This window comes from Dreissena polymorpha, chromosome 1 (assembly GCF_020536995.1).
Source record: "Dreissena polymorpha isolate Duluth1 chromosome 1, UMN_Dpol_1.0, whole genome shotgun sequence".
Taxonomy (NCBI): domain Eukaryota; kingdom Metazoa; phylum Mollusca; class Bivalvia; order Myida; family Dreissenidae; genus Dreissena; species Dreissena polymorpha.
In genome coordinates, this window is record NC_068355.1 from 149693795 (window position 1) to 149709669 (window position 15875).

At 42.2% G+C, this 15875-nt stretch overlaps 1 protein-coding gene across 1 annotated transcript in view; it reads left to right on the top strand.

Moving 5' to 3' along the window:
- The window catches only part of LOC127855305 (uncharacterized), a 36790-nt gene that overhangs the window by 3270 nt on the left and 17645 nt on the right, over positions 1 to 15875 (top strand). The window contains exons 2-6 of the mRNA XM_052390766.1: positions 6679 to 6743; positions 7613 to 7990; positions 9235 to 9614; positions 10060 to 10863; positions 11144 to 11247. Of these exons, the coding sequence (XP_052246726.1) occupies positions 6679 to 6743; positions 7613 to 7990; positions 9235 to 9614; positions 10060 to 10863; positions 11144 to 11247 (1731 nt within the window). The remainder of the gene's footprint in view (positions 1 to 6678; positions 6744 to 7612; positions 7991 to 9234; positions 9615 to 10059; positions 10864 to 11143; positions 11248 to 15875) is intronic.

Consider the following 15875-nt stretch of genomic DNA (forward strand, 5'->3'; position numbering starts at 1 on the left):
ATTAGGCCTAGGGCTACCAAATTTGGTATGTATTGACATCTTATAGTCCTCTACCAAGTTTGTTCAAATTATGCCCCTGGGGTCAGATTTGACCCTGCCCCGGGGGGTTAAAAAATTGAAAATTTGCTTATATAAGGCCTATTTTGTGCAAACTTTAAAAATCTTCTTGTCCATAACCATTGGGCCTAGGGCTACCAAATTTGCTATGTAGTGACATCTTATAGTCCTCTACCAAGTTTGCTCAAATTATGCCCCTGGGGTTAAATTTTACCCTGCCCCGGGGGGTCAAAACATTGAAAATTTGCTTATATAAGGCCTATTTGTGCAAACTTTAAAAATCTTCTTGTCCATAACCGTATGGCATAGGGCTACAAAATTTGGTATGTAGTGACATCTTATTGTCCTCTACCAAGTTTGTTCAAATTATGCCCCTGGGGTCAAATTTGACCCTGCCCCGGGGGGTTAAAAAATTGAAAATTTGCTTATATAAGGCCTATTTTGTGCAAGCTTTAAAAATCTTCTTGTCCATAACCATTGGGCCTAGGGCTACCAAATTTGGTATGTAGTGACATCTTATAGTCCTCTACCAAGTTTTTCAAATTATGCCCCTGGTGTCAAATTTGACCCTGCCCCGGGGGGTTAAAAAATTGAAAATTTGCTTATATAAGGCCTATTTTGTACAAACTTAAAAAATCTTCTTTTTCATAACAATTGGGCCTAGGGCTACTAAATTTGCTATGTAGTGACATCTTATAGTCCTCTACCAATTTTGTTCAAATTATGCCCCTGGGGTCAAATTTGACCCTGCCCCAGGGGGTTAAAAAAATTGAAAATTTGCTTATATACGGCCTATTTTGTGCAAACTTTAAAAATCTTCTTGTCCATAACCATTGGGCCTAGGGCTACCAAATTTTGTATGTAGTGACATCTTATTGTCCTCTATCAAGTTTGTTCAAATTATGCCCCTGGGGTCTAATTGAGCCTGCCCCGGGAGGTCAAAAAATTTAACATTTGCTTATATAAGGCCTATTTTGTGTAAACTTTAAAAATCTTCTTGTCCATAACCATTGGGCCAAGGGCTACCAAATTTGGTATGTAGTGACATCTTATAGTCCTCTACCAAGTTTGTTCAAATTATGCCCCTGGGGTCAAATTTGACCCTGCCCCAGGGGGTCAAAAAATTGAAAATTTGCTTATATAAGGCCTATTTTGTGAAAACTTTAAAAATCTTCTCGTCCATAACCATTGGGCCTAGGGCTACCAAATTTGGTATGTAGTGACATCTAATAGTCCTCTACCAAGTTTGTTCAAACTATGCCCCTGGGGTCAAATTTGACCCTGCCCTGGGGGGTCAAAAAATCGAAAATTTGCTTATATAAGGCCTATTTTGTGCAAACTTTAAAAATCTTCTTGTCCATAACTGTATGGCATACGGCTACCAAATTTAGTATGTAATGACATCTTATAGTCCTCTACCAAGTTTGTTCAAATTAAGCCCCTGGGATCAAATTTGACCGTTCCCCAGGGGTCACAAAATTGAACATATGCTTATATAAGGCCCATTTTGTGCAAACTATAAAAATCTTGTCCATAACCATTGGGCCTATTTCTACCAAATTCAGTGTAGTGACATCTAATAGTTCTCTACTTAGTTTGTTCAAATTATGCCCCTAGGAACAAATTTGACCTTGCCCCAGGGGTCACAAAAATGAACATATGCTTAAATAAGGCCTATTTTGTGCAAACTTTAAAAATCTTCTTGTTCTTAATTATAGAGCCTAGGGCTACTAAATTTGGTATGTACTGATATCTAATAGTCCTCTACCAAATTTGTTCAAATTATTCCCCTTGGCTCAAATTTGACCCGGCCCTGGGGGTCACAAAACTGAACATATGACGTTTACCAGTGGAGATTACTGCGGCCGTTTGGCTGTGACCAACAACAACATCAACATCTTGTTAACATGAGATAAAACCCTGTCATTTAGTGCCATTTTAGGTCAGATGGTGACTGCTTACAAAGGCATTGAAGTAAGAACATGTGTTATGAGTGTTTTTCTTATAAACTGAAAAATGTCGGGTTTTATTTAAGTATGTCGAAAGTGACCATATATCCGGATGAAAATATTTTAGATGACATGTTAATTTCATGTCTTTTTTGTAGTGTTAAAACCAGTTTAATAATATATTATTGATTTTAAAAACACAACTTCCATGAACATAATTATTTCAAGGAAAGTCAATATATGATACTGCACGGTAAACTCAAACTTTGTATCCAAGAGAATGTGTTGAAATTAATGAAGTGCAATGTTCTTAACTATCGTATATGCTGCTTTTTAATAACTAATGATTCATTGTTCCATTTGTGAATAGTGACTGATCATGAATTGTTGAAATGATTGTCAATTGCTCAACAATCCATATATATTTCTGACCATTTTATAATTTTCTTAATACAAGTTATGAATTGATCTTAGAAGTCAAATGTATAACTTAATTAAATACATTTATAAATATAAAGAAATAATCTTTAGATTATCATAATATTCTCAGGCCTGTTGGTCTTAGGGATGTGTGGGTTGATGAGCAATTTCTCCTTTTATCACAATTATTTCTACCCTACCTGATCATTTCCTTCATATTCCATTTTAATTCAATTGACGTCTGCAACCTCTTTCAAATTGGGAAAGTCCAAAATGTGTTGTTTGGTAAAGGGTTAAGGCATTTAGATTCCTATGGGTCTTGTGAATCTGTTTCAAATCAAATGCGTAGATTTGATCTTCAGCATCTAAAAATATGTGAAATAGAAAGCACGACAATATCTTTTGGAGAGATAAATGTACCTACGTTATAAGCAAAGGACCTGTGCAACAATTCCCGGGCTTTTTTGTCTGTTTAGTTAACACGGTAGTAACTTTTTCCATATATAAAAATGCTCACCCTTCCAACTTTATGCGCCCAGTGGGACGAGGGATAGAAAGAGAAAGTCACAATCACATGCTTGAGTACATTTCAACCCATGCGCATTACACGTTTTTTTCGCAAAGAAAAAAACAGTGGAGCGATACAGGGCCATCATGGCCCTCTTGTATTATCATCATCCCTATGATAGCTTTTGTACAAAAACACAATCTAAATGAATGGAACATCTAGTAGATCTATTAATGTTTATCCGAATACTATACATGTCCGAAATATATACACTTAAGAATGCCTTACCAGTAGTAGTTTAACTTTAATAATCCAAATTTTCCTTGTTGTTATCTGGTTTAACAAACCTAATCAAATGTTTGTTAAATCCAGTTAATGCTTTCTCCATTATTGAATCACCATTTTTTTAATTGAACGCGGGTTGAATGTTAATTTACAATACGTCCGCCATTTACAATGTCGAAGGTCATGACGTAGCAATTTAATTCTACTCGAATAATTTATATCTAATCAAGGAAATGTGTTTTCTTAATGTTTATGTGTAGTATTATGACTTGTTAGTGTAAAAAAATGAACTGTGATTCCAGTTTATATAAGATGGGTGTTACTCGTAATTATCGGTGGGTTAACAAACTGACAAAACTCGCTGGACTTAATAGTGGATCTACGTAATTAATAGATCAATTTTGTTTTTTCTTTAATTATTTTTGCCGACTTTCTTTAACCGTGCCGTCTGCAAAGTCTGCAAAAAAACCTGCAATTATCGGATGGTTAATCAATCATCACGTAGTCGCTGCGGCTACCCAGTTAGTGCGCACGCACTATTTAGATGGTGACATGTGTATTGGAAGAGATGAGATAAGATAAACAACGCCCGGGGTATTCACTCGATTATAAACTGAGTTTTAAATATACTGAAACATTAATTTCAATTTAATAGGAGCACAGCGGGATTTATTACCACGTAACTGGAAATGTTAACTGACTGACGCACAGGTCAAATTTACGATGCGACAAAATGACGCACGGCACAAAAAAGGGTTGCGTCAAAAACAAATCATTTTTAATTTGCTCGCGTCAAAACGCAGGATTCTGCGTCTATTGAAATCCCTGACTACAGTACCGGAAAACGGTACTGTCCAAATGAGGAAAAAACTGCAAATGTCCCAATTGCTGTAAAAAAAATCCCAATTGAAGGTTTCTACAAAAAATAAACAATAAATATATAAATATATATTTTATTTTAAAGAAAGTGAAACATTTTACCCTATGCAGTTCTATGGCTTGAACCTAAGTAAATATAATATTGACAACTTTACAACTTTTAGTTATTAATTTTTAATTATTTGGGAGCGAAAACAACCAATTTCCCAATATGAAAACTTTATGACGCAAATTTTCCCAAGTGCAGGTTTTTTCGTTCACAATTTTCCAAATTGGGCTGATACAGGTACTTTTCCCAATTGGGCAAAATAAATCGCTGAAAAGGTAAACTCTTTTACTTTTTAATTATTCTAAGATAATGATACATGGAACAGTCCGTGTGTGCACATCGTGAAAATATGTGACTTGATATACACATGTTTTGTTAGTAATCCCTGTCCCAATTGGATGCTTATTTTACAGAGGTGTCAATTTTCAGGATTATTCCTGAATTCAGGATTTAAGCCCTCAAGGAAAACTTTTGATATTAATATAAATCAGAGGATTGTTTTGGTTATTTTAAGCATTCTTGTCACAAAATGTCACTCTTAAACAAAAATTATTGACCTTTGGCATATTGTTTACAAAGGAAACATAATTTTATGAATCATTAAAACTCTTTTGACTCTGGTCCCCAAATTCTAGGATGATTTTCAGGATTTTAGATTTTGGTAAATTGACACCCCTGTTTTATCAAATAATTATCAAAATAGTTGTTCACTGCCTTTATGCATTTGTCCGTCAGATTGTACGACCCTCGCAGATTTCTTTTAACAAAGCATTTTGTCCAAAAATTGAGAAATATTTATTATTGACAAAAAATTGTATGTCTGAAAATTGAGTCATATATAATTTGACATATTATTGTCCCCTACCAGTTTCACCGGAGGGGACTTATGGTTTGCGCTCTGTCTGTCTGTCAGTCACACTTTTCTGGATCATGCAATAACTTTAAAAGTTCTTAATATTTTTTCATGAAACTTGAAACATTGATAGATGGCAATATGGACATTATGCACCTCATTTCATTCTGGTTGCTATGGCAACAAATAGACTAGAAATACTGCTGAAAATGGTGGTTTTCTGGATCCTGCGATAACTTTAAAAGTTCTTAATATTTTTTAATGAAACTTTCAACATTGATAGATGGCAATATGGACATTATGCACGTCTTTCAATTACTTCCTATGTCAAAAATTCTGGTTGCTATGGCAACAAATAAAAAAAATTAACAATGGTGGAATTTCTGACAGTGGTGGAGCCGGTAGAGGACTATATTGTTTGGCAATAGTCTTGTTTATCTACCAGTAAGTTAAGTTAGTTAAAATGTACAAAGCTTATAAAAGAGTGTTTTTCAGGCCCCATACCTTTTTAGACTGCCTAGTCCTTATTATTTACAGTTTGCCCATCCTTTTTGCAAAATCTTATGGAATACACTCATGTTGGTAGCAAAATCTCTCAAATTACTGCTTGTAAAAAAGACAATATTAATTCCCCTCAAAATTGCTTAAAGTATCAATATTTATTATGGAATTTATCATAATTTAAAAGTAATTGATTTTTGAAAAGCTAATGGCAATTGTTATAGCAAACAATATAGTCATACTTACTAGAGATTATCTTTTCTTTTTTAGCTCGGCTGTTTTTGGAGAAAACCCGAGGTATTGTTATAGCCAGCTCGTTGTGTCCGTCGTTGTGTCATCCGCCGTCCGCGGCGTGCTAAAACATTTTGACAAGGTTTTGAACATTGGCTCTAAAATCAAAGTGCTTCAACCTACAACTTTGATACTTCATACATGTATGTAGCTGCACCTTGATGAGTTCTACATGCCACACCCATTTTTGGGTCACTAGGTCAAAGGTCAAGGTCACTGTTACCTCTAAAAAAAATAAAAAATTCTGACAAGCTTTCATTTATTCAAAACTGCACCCGCAGCCGAGCGTGGCACCCGTTATGCGGTGCTCTTGTTAACAAGACAATTTAATGAAAACAAAAAACAATCCAATTTAAAATGTTTCTCAATAATGCAACAACAAGAACTGAAAATACAGCTGCTGAAAAAGTATTGACTAAGATAATATTTCCTAGTAGTCAATACTAGCATGGTACTAGACATAAATGACAGAACAAAATAATTATTATACATGAATTTAATTAAAAAGCAAAATACCTCTTCATAATGGCCCACGCACATGTAACCTTCATGCATGATTGTAATACTTATCATTTTAAGTAGAGAAACAATTAATTTATTTGTTTACGCTCTGGAATGAAGTTTAATAAATCAAATATGATTTCAATAAATAACTGTTCATTTATCACTAAACTGAGTAAAGTTGTTAGACTTGTTCTTGAACAAAGCCAAAAATCTTATTAATGTAGAACACAATATAAGGGCATAATTTTTGTTAATATAAGAGTATGTGGTTAATTTTAGTGAGTTTTTAGTCTTATATTTCATATTCTAGTGATGGAATGGGGCATTTTGTGTATTTTTATTTGTTAAATTGTTTTGTTGAAAAAAAAGATTTTTTTTTCAGATTGGTTAGACTGAAAATATACAGTATTGTACGACTGTGTGATAGTATGGATCGGAAACAACAAGGTAATATGTACAATCTTGTTTTGTGAAATTGAAACTTTTTTTGTCAAATATTTACAATGTTTGGTACTCGTTGGTTCTAATGGTGAGACAGACATTTTTTGTTCAAATTTTGGTGAATTAGGGGGATTCATTTCCTATTATATATTTTTCTAAATGGGACTTCAAATTCCCAGTTGAAGGTTTTCAGATTTTTTCAAATTAGCCTGGACATTTAATTTATCTCAATTCCAGCTCTGTAAGGTGAACCTTAGTAATATAATATTGAAATCACCTGTATTCTTAATTTGAAAGTATTTGTTTGTAAAAAAAATCAGCAACTCTAATATACATGTACCAATTTTAGTTAAAACAACGAGATTTTACACAATGCAAAGAGACCTGGCCCCATTCCCAAAATGGTGACATTTTAACACTAAACGGTTTTGATTAACTGGACTTTTCATGTTTATTTAAGAGCATGACTTTGAGTCTGTGACCAATGAGTTTTTAAACCGAAAACATTATTTAGAATAAATAGTTTTAAGTTTATAACCATGTGCAGTTATTTGTGATCATTACTTTGTATAGTAGGGGCTTTTATTGATGCCAAATGATGTTTCCCTACATCTGTTTCCACTATCTTAACATTAAATTTTACTACAATAACAACTAGTACTACCAACTGGACCAGTTGCATACATGTAATTCACTATTAGCCTAATTTTATTTGATTGTCTTAACTGAAGGTAATTTAGAAATGCGTTTGTCAATTTGCGATTTTTTTTTTGGTTGGCTTTAACAGGTATGATTTATCAATACACAGAACAAATAGAAAGAAGTACACTAAGTTTTATCACAAAAATAATGATTGATAAATCTATATGTTGCAGAAAGAAGATCAATTTCTCCAGCCAGAGCTGGAAATGTTCGCCCTGTGGTTGCTGTTTCCACGGGATGGACCCCAACTATGAACATCTTGTCAACCATTCTCCGCTCTCCACACCCCAACATGGGTCCAGTTGGCCCTGAAATAAGGGGCTCTGTACGTCCAAACATGAACGCCTCTATCCGTGGAATGTCCCCAATCAGGATCATCACGTCCCTTCCAGGCTCAGGATCTGTTGTCTCGCCAAAGAGTAGTCTCTCTCCTTCTAGGACCCCTACAACCTTGCCCCCAAAGAAAAGCCTGTCTCCTTCAAGGCCCATCTATGTAGAGTCTATTTCAACTAATCCCCCCACTCAGATTGTTACACAGTTTACTGCTCAAGGTATTGTGTTGCTAAATATGTTTTGCTTTAGTAAAGAGCTAACAATAATTTACTTAAATGAATAATTGATCATTAACCAGGTTATCAACAAAGTTGAAAATTCTGGTTATTATATCAGGTATGGCAGATGGGCGTGTCAATAAATTTAGTTTGAATCAACCAATCTTTATGAAACTTTGGATATCGCTGGCTTGCGTTGGGATTATATTAAGGGCTTTATGGGTAAAGGTCAAAGCCATTGTTACTAAATAAAGAAAGAAATTTTGCTCAATAGCTCGAGTTTGGATGGGGATATTACACTGAAATCATGTGTGTAGATAGCTTACATAAAGACTTAACTTCTTGGGCAGTAAAGTATAGTCTAGATCTGTTACTAAGAGCAGGTTTCCAGTCAATAATTTTAGATAACAATTTGAAATCTTAATGAAAGTTTGTATATAGCAAGCTTACATGCGTGCATACCTTAGGATTGTTATTGGGCATGTTGTTAAAAAGTCATGGTCACTCACTAACTGTCACTTAAGGAGAAAAAAAGCTTATGTTCTAGAACTTCCAGTTTGGTTGAAGGTATTGCTCTGACATTGTGTGTGTAGGTAGCTTAAATGCTGACCTCACTTGAAATTACATTTTGGGCCAGTTAGCTTAGGTCCAGGTAAAGGTTAATTGTACTAAATTAGAAATATGATTTCCAGTTAGTAACTTGAGTTTGGATAGGGGCCTTATACTAAAATTTGGTGTGAATGATTCTTAAATTCACATTAAGCAATGAGTTCCTTTGGGGCCATTAAGGTTAATGTGAGGGTCACTATTAACCTAATAAGCAAAAAACAGTTTTTGCTCAATGCATTGAGTTAGGATGGAAAAAATATGCTGAAAAAGTGTGTATAAGTAACTAATATGCAGACATTTCTTGGGACCAGTAAGGTCAAGGTTAATGAAAAAAGAAATAGTTTCTGCCCAATGATATGAGTTATTGATTTGCAGTTTTCCAATAAAATAATTAACATAAGTTTGATATCAGGCTAACCTTTTGTGATAATGGAGCGTTCATGCAGACCACACATAAATTTAAATTAAATTGTTGACAAGCTGGATGTATGGCATCGTTTTGAGTTTTCATTTATGTGCTGAATTTTTGTAATTATTATTTAAGTGGAATAATAAATCATTATCATTTAATGTTTTTTTGTAATATCTTGTTTTTCCATGTATAAAGTTACTTTATATATACTGCATACTTTCAGGTCAAAGCCGACCAAGTCAAGGTCAAGGTCAGTTGTTGTCCCATCTGCCATTATTAGCCCAGAAACTACAGAAAGAGGGCTTGTCACATGAGAAAATATTCCAGCAGTACAAAGGCCAGGAAAGTTTACAAGCTGTGTCTCAGCCGAGCTACATCAGCCAAAAGCTTGCGGGCCAAGTGGTTCAGACCAGCCCAGGGCCTCGTAGCCAAGGTCAACCCCTGCCTGCCCACCAACGTGTACTGACCCCTCCTCCGGTGGCAGTTATTCGGAGGACTCCATCTCCTGCCCATATGCCGCAGGGTGAAGACACTCGGGCCAGATGGAGTCCAGAAAAGCCGAGGTCACACGCTGTCAACCTAGTGAAGCCCCATGAAGAGCAGGTCAGTGGTAGATAGGATAATCAAAAATGTGGATATATTGTTTTCATCACAAGATAATTGATGATCAAAAGCTTATAACTTGTCAAGGAGGGAATTGTCTATGGTTTAAGAGTGGGTTTCATGGTTTGAGTATTGTTTCAAGGAAGGATATGAAGAGGGTTTATCAATATTATAAATTATTTCTATACTTGCAGAAAAATTGTTGCACTAATTTTTTTAAAAACAATATGGGACCAACTGAAAATGTGCTGATATTGTGTGATAGATCGAAAGTTTTCAGAAGTCTGTATTTAAATTTTATTTGTGAATGAAATATGGTAAAGTTACTTGTTATTGATGTTAATCTTTATTTTATACTGACTTGATTATAATTAGTGGTAATAATGTTTTTTGAAATGGATTATCTTTTTTATTGACTCAAATGGACTAGAAAAACGTTTTACAGATAAAAGCCCAAAATCAAGAATTCCGACCTGCTGATTTAAATAAGGTCATGAATCAAGCCCAACAGCAAATCCGAAGCCAGATTTTACAAGGTGGTTTGTCACCCATCACGCCAGCTGATCCAGTCCAGAGACCATGGTCACATGATCATGCCAGTCTTATCCAAAACCCAGCCAACAGCCACCCTCTCATCACGCAGTCACTGACAGGGGTGAACCCACGTACAAGTCACGTCCCCATTAGACAGCATGTAAGCCCCACATCAGGCTCTGTCGGTGGGGTTAGCTCTGCTTCCAATAGTTCTTCAGCTGCCTCAGTGATTTCAAACGTACAGGTTACTGGGTTCATGCCTGTTGTTTTACCATCCCAAAGTCGGTCAATGCATGTCTCAAGTCAAAATGTTCCTGTGGTATCTTCATTTGTAAGTCTAAGCAGACCATCCATGAGCTCTTCCAGTAAATCATATCAAACTGTAGAAACTGTTTTGTTATCAAGGGCTTTAACATCAGGAGCAGTAACACAGGCTGGACCACCAAATATTACTATTTCCAATCGTTCAACTATACCAACACAAGAGAAAATTGCACAGAAAATTCCCAGGAATCCCTTCACCTTCCCAGCAACACCCCCAGTCTCATTGTCCAATGAGAGGCCTGCATTTCAAACAAGCCAATCAAACCTTGTTATCGATGAAGATTTGCCAAGTGAAAAAAAGCGTCACAGAAGTGATGATATGCCACAGTTGTCTCCTGTTGGGAAAATGAAAAGAGAAGTGGATGAAAATGACGAAGAACTAGTTCCCATTGTAAGTAAAGTTAAACATATGAATATTCAGATATGAATATATTGTTACCCGTTTTTAATTGTTTTGGGCAACAAATGCAGAGTGCCTGTGTTCAAAACAACTCAATGCTGATGATGTTAAGAAGTAAATTCTCAAATATTTTCAGTACAATTGGCATACTTTATATATTTAATTCAGGTATGTTTTAGATTTTGTGCATGGTAAAACGCACACATATTTTAGTTATTAGCTTTCATTTTTTTTAAATATCTTTTATAACATAATTTGTGTTCCGATATAGCCCTATGCCTTTAACATGAGGATTCAGACGCTGGCCAACTTTCCTAACAACCCTCACAACAGACCCACATACAGAGCTACTTCTGTTGCCATCGATAAAGCTAAGTAAGATTATTTTGAGTTCTTCATTTTTGAGAAAGACCAGTTATTGGTTATTTGGAAATTGTCCTGAGAGGGGATCACATCTGGGACCTCCCAGTTGCCAGTGGGACCTCCTAGTTGCCAGTGGGACCTCCCAGTTGCCAGTGGGACATCCCAGTTGCCAGTGGGACCTCCCAGTTGCCAGTGGGACCTGCCAGTTGCCAGTGGGACATCCCAGTTGCCAGTGGGACCTCCCAGTTGCCAGTGGGACATCCCAGTTGCCAGTCGGACATCCCAGTTGCCAGTGAGACATCCCAGTTGCCAGTGGGACATCCCTGTTGCCAGTGGGACCTCCCTGTTGCCAATGGGACCTCCCTGTTGCCAGTGGGACATCCAAGTTGCCAATGGGAACTCCCAGTTGCCAGTGAGACATCCCAGTTGCCAGTGGGACATCCCAGTTGCCAGTGGGACATCCCAGTTGCCAGTGGTACATCCCAGTTGCCAGTGGGACCTCCCTGTTGCCAGTGGGAACTCCCAGTTGCCAGTGGGACATCTCAGTTGCCAGTGGGACCTCCCAGTTGTCAGTGAGACATCCCAGTTGCCAGTGGGACATCCCTGTTGCCAGTGGGACCTCCCTGTTGCCAGTGGGACCTCCCAGTTGCCAGTGGGACCTCCCAGTTGCCAGTGGGACCTCCCAGTTGCCAGTGAGACATCCCAGTTGCCAGTGGGACCTCCCAGTTGCCAATGGGACCTCCCTGTTGCCAGTGGGACATCCCAGTTGCCAGTGAGACATCCCAGTTGCCAGTGAGACATCCAAGTTGCCAGTGGGACCTCCCTGTTGCCAATGGGACCTCCCAGTTGCCAGTGGGACATCCCAGTTGCCAGTGGGACCTCCCAGTTGCCAGTGGGAACTCCCAGTTGCCAGTGGGACCTCCCTGTTGCCAGTGGGACCTCCCTATTGCCAGTGGGAACTCCCAGTTGCCAGTGGGACATCTCAGTTGCCAGTGGGACCTCTCAGTTGCCAGTGGGACCTCCCAGTTGTCAGTGAGACATCCCAGTTGCCAGTGGGACATCCCTGTTGCCAGTGGGACCTCCCTGTTGCCAATGGGACCTCCCTGTTGCCAGTGGGACATCCCAGTTGCCAATGGGAACTCCCAGTTGCCAGTGAGACATCCCAGTTGCCAGTGGGACATCCCAGTTGACAGTGGGACATCCCAGTTGCCAGTGGGAAGTCCCAGTTGCCAGTGAGACCTCCCTGTTGCCAGTGGGACATCCCAGTTGCCAGTGGGACCTCTCAGTTGCCAGTGGGACCTCCCAGTTGTCAGTGAGACATCCCAGTTGCCAGTGGGACATCCCTGTTGCCAGTGGGACCTCCCTGTTGCCAATGGGACCTCCCTGTTGCCAGTGGGACATCCCAGTTGCCAATGGGAACTCCCAGTTGCCAGTGAGACATCCCAGTTGCCAGTGGGACATCCCAGTTGACAGTGGGACATCCCAGTTGCCAGTGGGAAGTCCCAGTTGCCAGTGAGACATACCAGTTGCCAGTGGGACATCCCAGTTGCCAGTGGGAACTCCCAGTTGCCAGTGGGACATCCCTGTTGCCAGTGGGACATCCCAGTTGCCAATGGGAACTCCCAGTTGCCAGTGAGACATACCAGTTGCCAGTGGGACATTCCAGTTGCCAGTGGGAACTCCCAGTTGCCAGTGGGACATCCCAGTTGCCAGTGAGACATACCAGTTGCCAGTGGGACCTCCCAGTTGCCAGTGGGACCTCCCTGTTGCCAATGGGACCTTGCTGTTGCCAGTGGGACATCCCAGTTGCCAATGGGAACTCCCAGTTGCCAGTGGGACCTCCCAGTTGCCAGTGGGAACAACTCCCAGTTGCCAGTGGGAACTCCCAGTTGCCAGTGGGACCTCCCAGTTGCCAATGGGACCTCCCAGTTGCCAGTGGGACATCCCAGTTGCCAGTGAGACATCCCAGTTGCCAGTGAGACATCCCAGTTGCCAGTGGGAACTCCCTGTTGCCAATTGGACCTCCCAGTTGCCAGTGGGACATCCCAGTTGCCAATGGGAACTCCCAGTTGCCAGTGGGACCTCCCAGTTGCCAGTGGGAACTCCCAGTTGCCAGTGGGACATCCCAGTTGCCAGTGGGACCTCCCTGTTGCCAGTGGGAACTCCCAGTTGCCAATGGGAACTCCCAGTTGCCAGTGGGACCTCCCAGTTGCCAGTGGGAACAACTCGCAGTTGCCAGTGGGACATCCCAGTTGCCAGTGGGACCTCCCTGTTACCAGTGGGAACTCCCAGTTGCCAGTGAGACATCCCAGTTGCCAGTGAGACATCCCAGTTGCCAGTGGGACATCCCAGTTGCCAATGGGACCTCCCTGTTGCCAGTGGGAACTCCCTGTTGCCAGTGGGATCTCCCAGTTGCCAGTGGGATCTCCCAGTTGCCAGTGGGACCTCCCTGTTGCCAAGTGGACCTCCCAGTTGCCAATTGGACCTCCCAGTTGCCAGTGGGACCTCCCTGTTGCCAGTGGGACATCCCAGTTGCCAATGGGACCTCCCAGTTGCCAGTGAGACATCCCAGTTGCCAGTGGGACCTCCCTGTTGCCAGTGGGACCTCCCAGTTGCCAGTGAGACATCCCAGTTGCCAGTGGAACCTCCCTGTTGCCAATTGGACCTCCCAGTTGCCAATGGGACCTCCCTGTTGCCAGTGGGACATCCCAGTTGCTGATGGGACCTCCCAGTTGCCAGTGAGACATCCCAGTTGCCAGTGGGACCTCCCTGTTGCCAGTGAGACATCCCAGTTGCCAGTGGGACCTCCCTGTTGCCAGTGGGACCTCCCTGTTGCCAATGGGACCTCCCAGTTGCCAGTGGGACATCCCAGTCGCCAATGGGACCTCCCAGTTGCCAGTGAGACATCCCAGTTGCCAGTGGGACCTCCCTGTTGCCAGTGGGACCTCCCAGTTGCCAGTGAGACATCCCAGTTGCCAGTGGAACCTCCCTGTTGCCAATTGGACCTCCCAGTTGCCAATGGGACCTCCCTGTTGCCAGTGGGACATCCCAGTTGCTGATGGGACCTCCCAGTTGCCAGTGAGACATCCCAGTTGCCAGTGGGACCTCCCTGTTGCCAGTGAGACATCCCAGTTGCCAGTGGGACCTCCCAGTTGCCAGTTGGACATCCCTGTTGCCAATTGGACCTCCCAGTTGCCAGTGGGACCTCCCTGTTGCCAGTGGGACATCCCAGTTGCTGATGGGACCTCCCAGTTGCCAATGGGACCTCCCAGTTGCCAGTGGGACCTCCCAGTTGCCAGTGGGACCTCCCTGTTGCCAATGGGACCTCCCAGTTGCCAGTGGGACCTCCCAGTTGCCAGTGGGACCTCCCTGTTGCCAGTGGGACCTCCCAGTTGCCAGTGAGACATCCCAGTTGCCAGTGGGACCTCCCAGTTGCCAGTGAGACATCCCAGTTGCCAGTGGGACATCCCAGTTGCCAGTGGAACCTCCCTGTTGCCAATTGGACCTCCCAGTTGCCAATGGGACCTCCCTGTTGCCAGTGGGACATCCCAGTTGCCAGTGGAACCTCCCTGTTGCCAATTGGACCTCCCAGTTGCCAATGGGACCTCCCTGTTGCCAGTGGGACATCACAGTTGCCAGTGGGACCTCCCTGTTGCCAATGGGACCTCCCAGTTGCCAGTGGGACCTCCCAGTTGCCAGTGGGACCTCCCTGTTGCCAGTGGGACCTCCCAGTTGCCAGTGAGACATCCCAGTTGCCAGTGGGACCTCCCAGTTGCCAGTGAGACATCCCAGTTGCCAATTGGACCTCCCAGTTGCCAATGGGACCTCCCTGTTGCCAGTGGGACATCCCAGTTGCCAGTGGAACCTCCCTGTTGCCAATTGGACCTCCCAGTTGCCAATGGGACCTCCCTGTTGCCAGTGGGACCTCCCAGTTGCCAGTGGGACATCCCAGTTGCCAGTGGGACCTCCCAGTTGCCAATTGGACCTCCCAGTTGCCAATGGGACCTCCCTGTTGCCAGTGGGACCTCCCAGTTGCCAGTGAGACATCCCAGTTGCCAGTGGGACCTCCCAGTTGCCAGTGAGACATCCCAGTTGCCAGTGGGACATCCCAGTTGCCAGTGGAACCTCCCTGTTGCCAATTGGACCTCCCTGTTGCCAGTGGGACCTCCCAGTTGCCAGTGAGACATCCCAGTTGCCAGTGGAACCTCCCTGTTGCCAATTGGACCTCCCAGTTGCCAATGGGACCTCCCTGTTGCCAGTGGGACATCCCAGTTGCTGATGGGACCTCCCAGTTGCCAGTGAGACATCCCAGTTGCCAGTGGGACCTCCCTGTTGCCAGTGAGACATCCCAGTTGCCAGTGGGACCTCCCAGTTGCCAGTTGGACATCCCTGTTGCCAATTGGACCTCCCAGTTGCCAGTGGGACCTCCCTGTTGCCAGTGGGACATCCCAGTTGCTGATGGGACCTCCCAGTTGCCAATGGGACCTCCCAGTTGCCAGTGGGACCTCCCAGTTGCCAGTGGGACCTCCCTGTTGCCAATGGGACCTCCCAGTTGCCAGTGGGACCTCCCAGTTGCCAGTGGGACCTCCCTGTTGCCAGTGGGACCTCCCTGTTGCCAGTGGGACCTCCCAGTTGCCAGT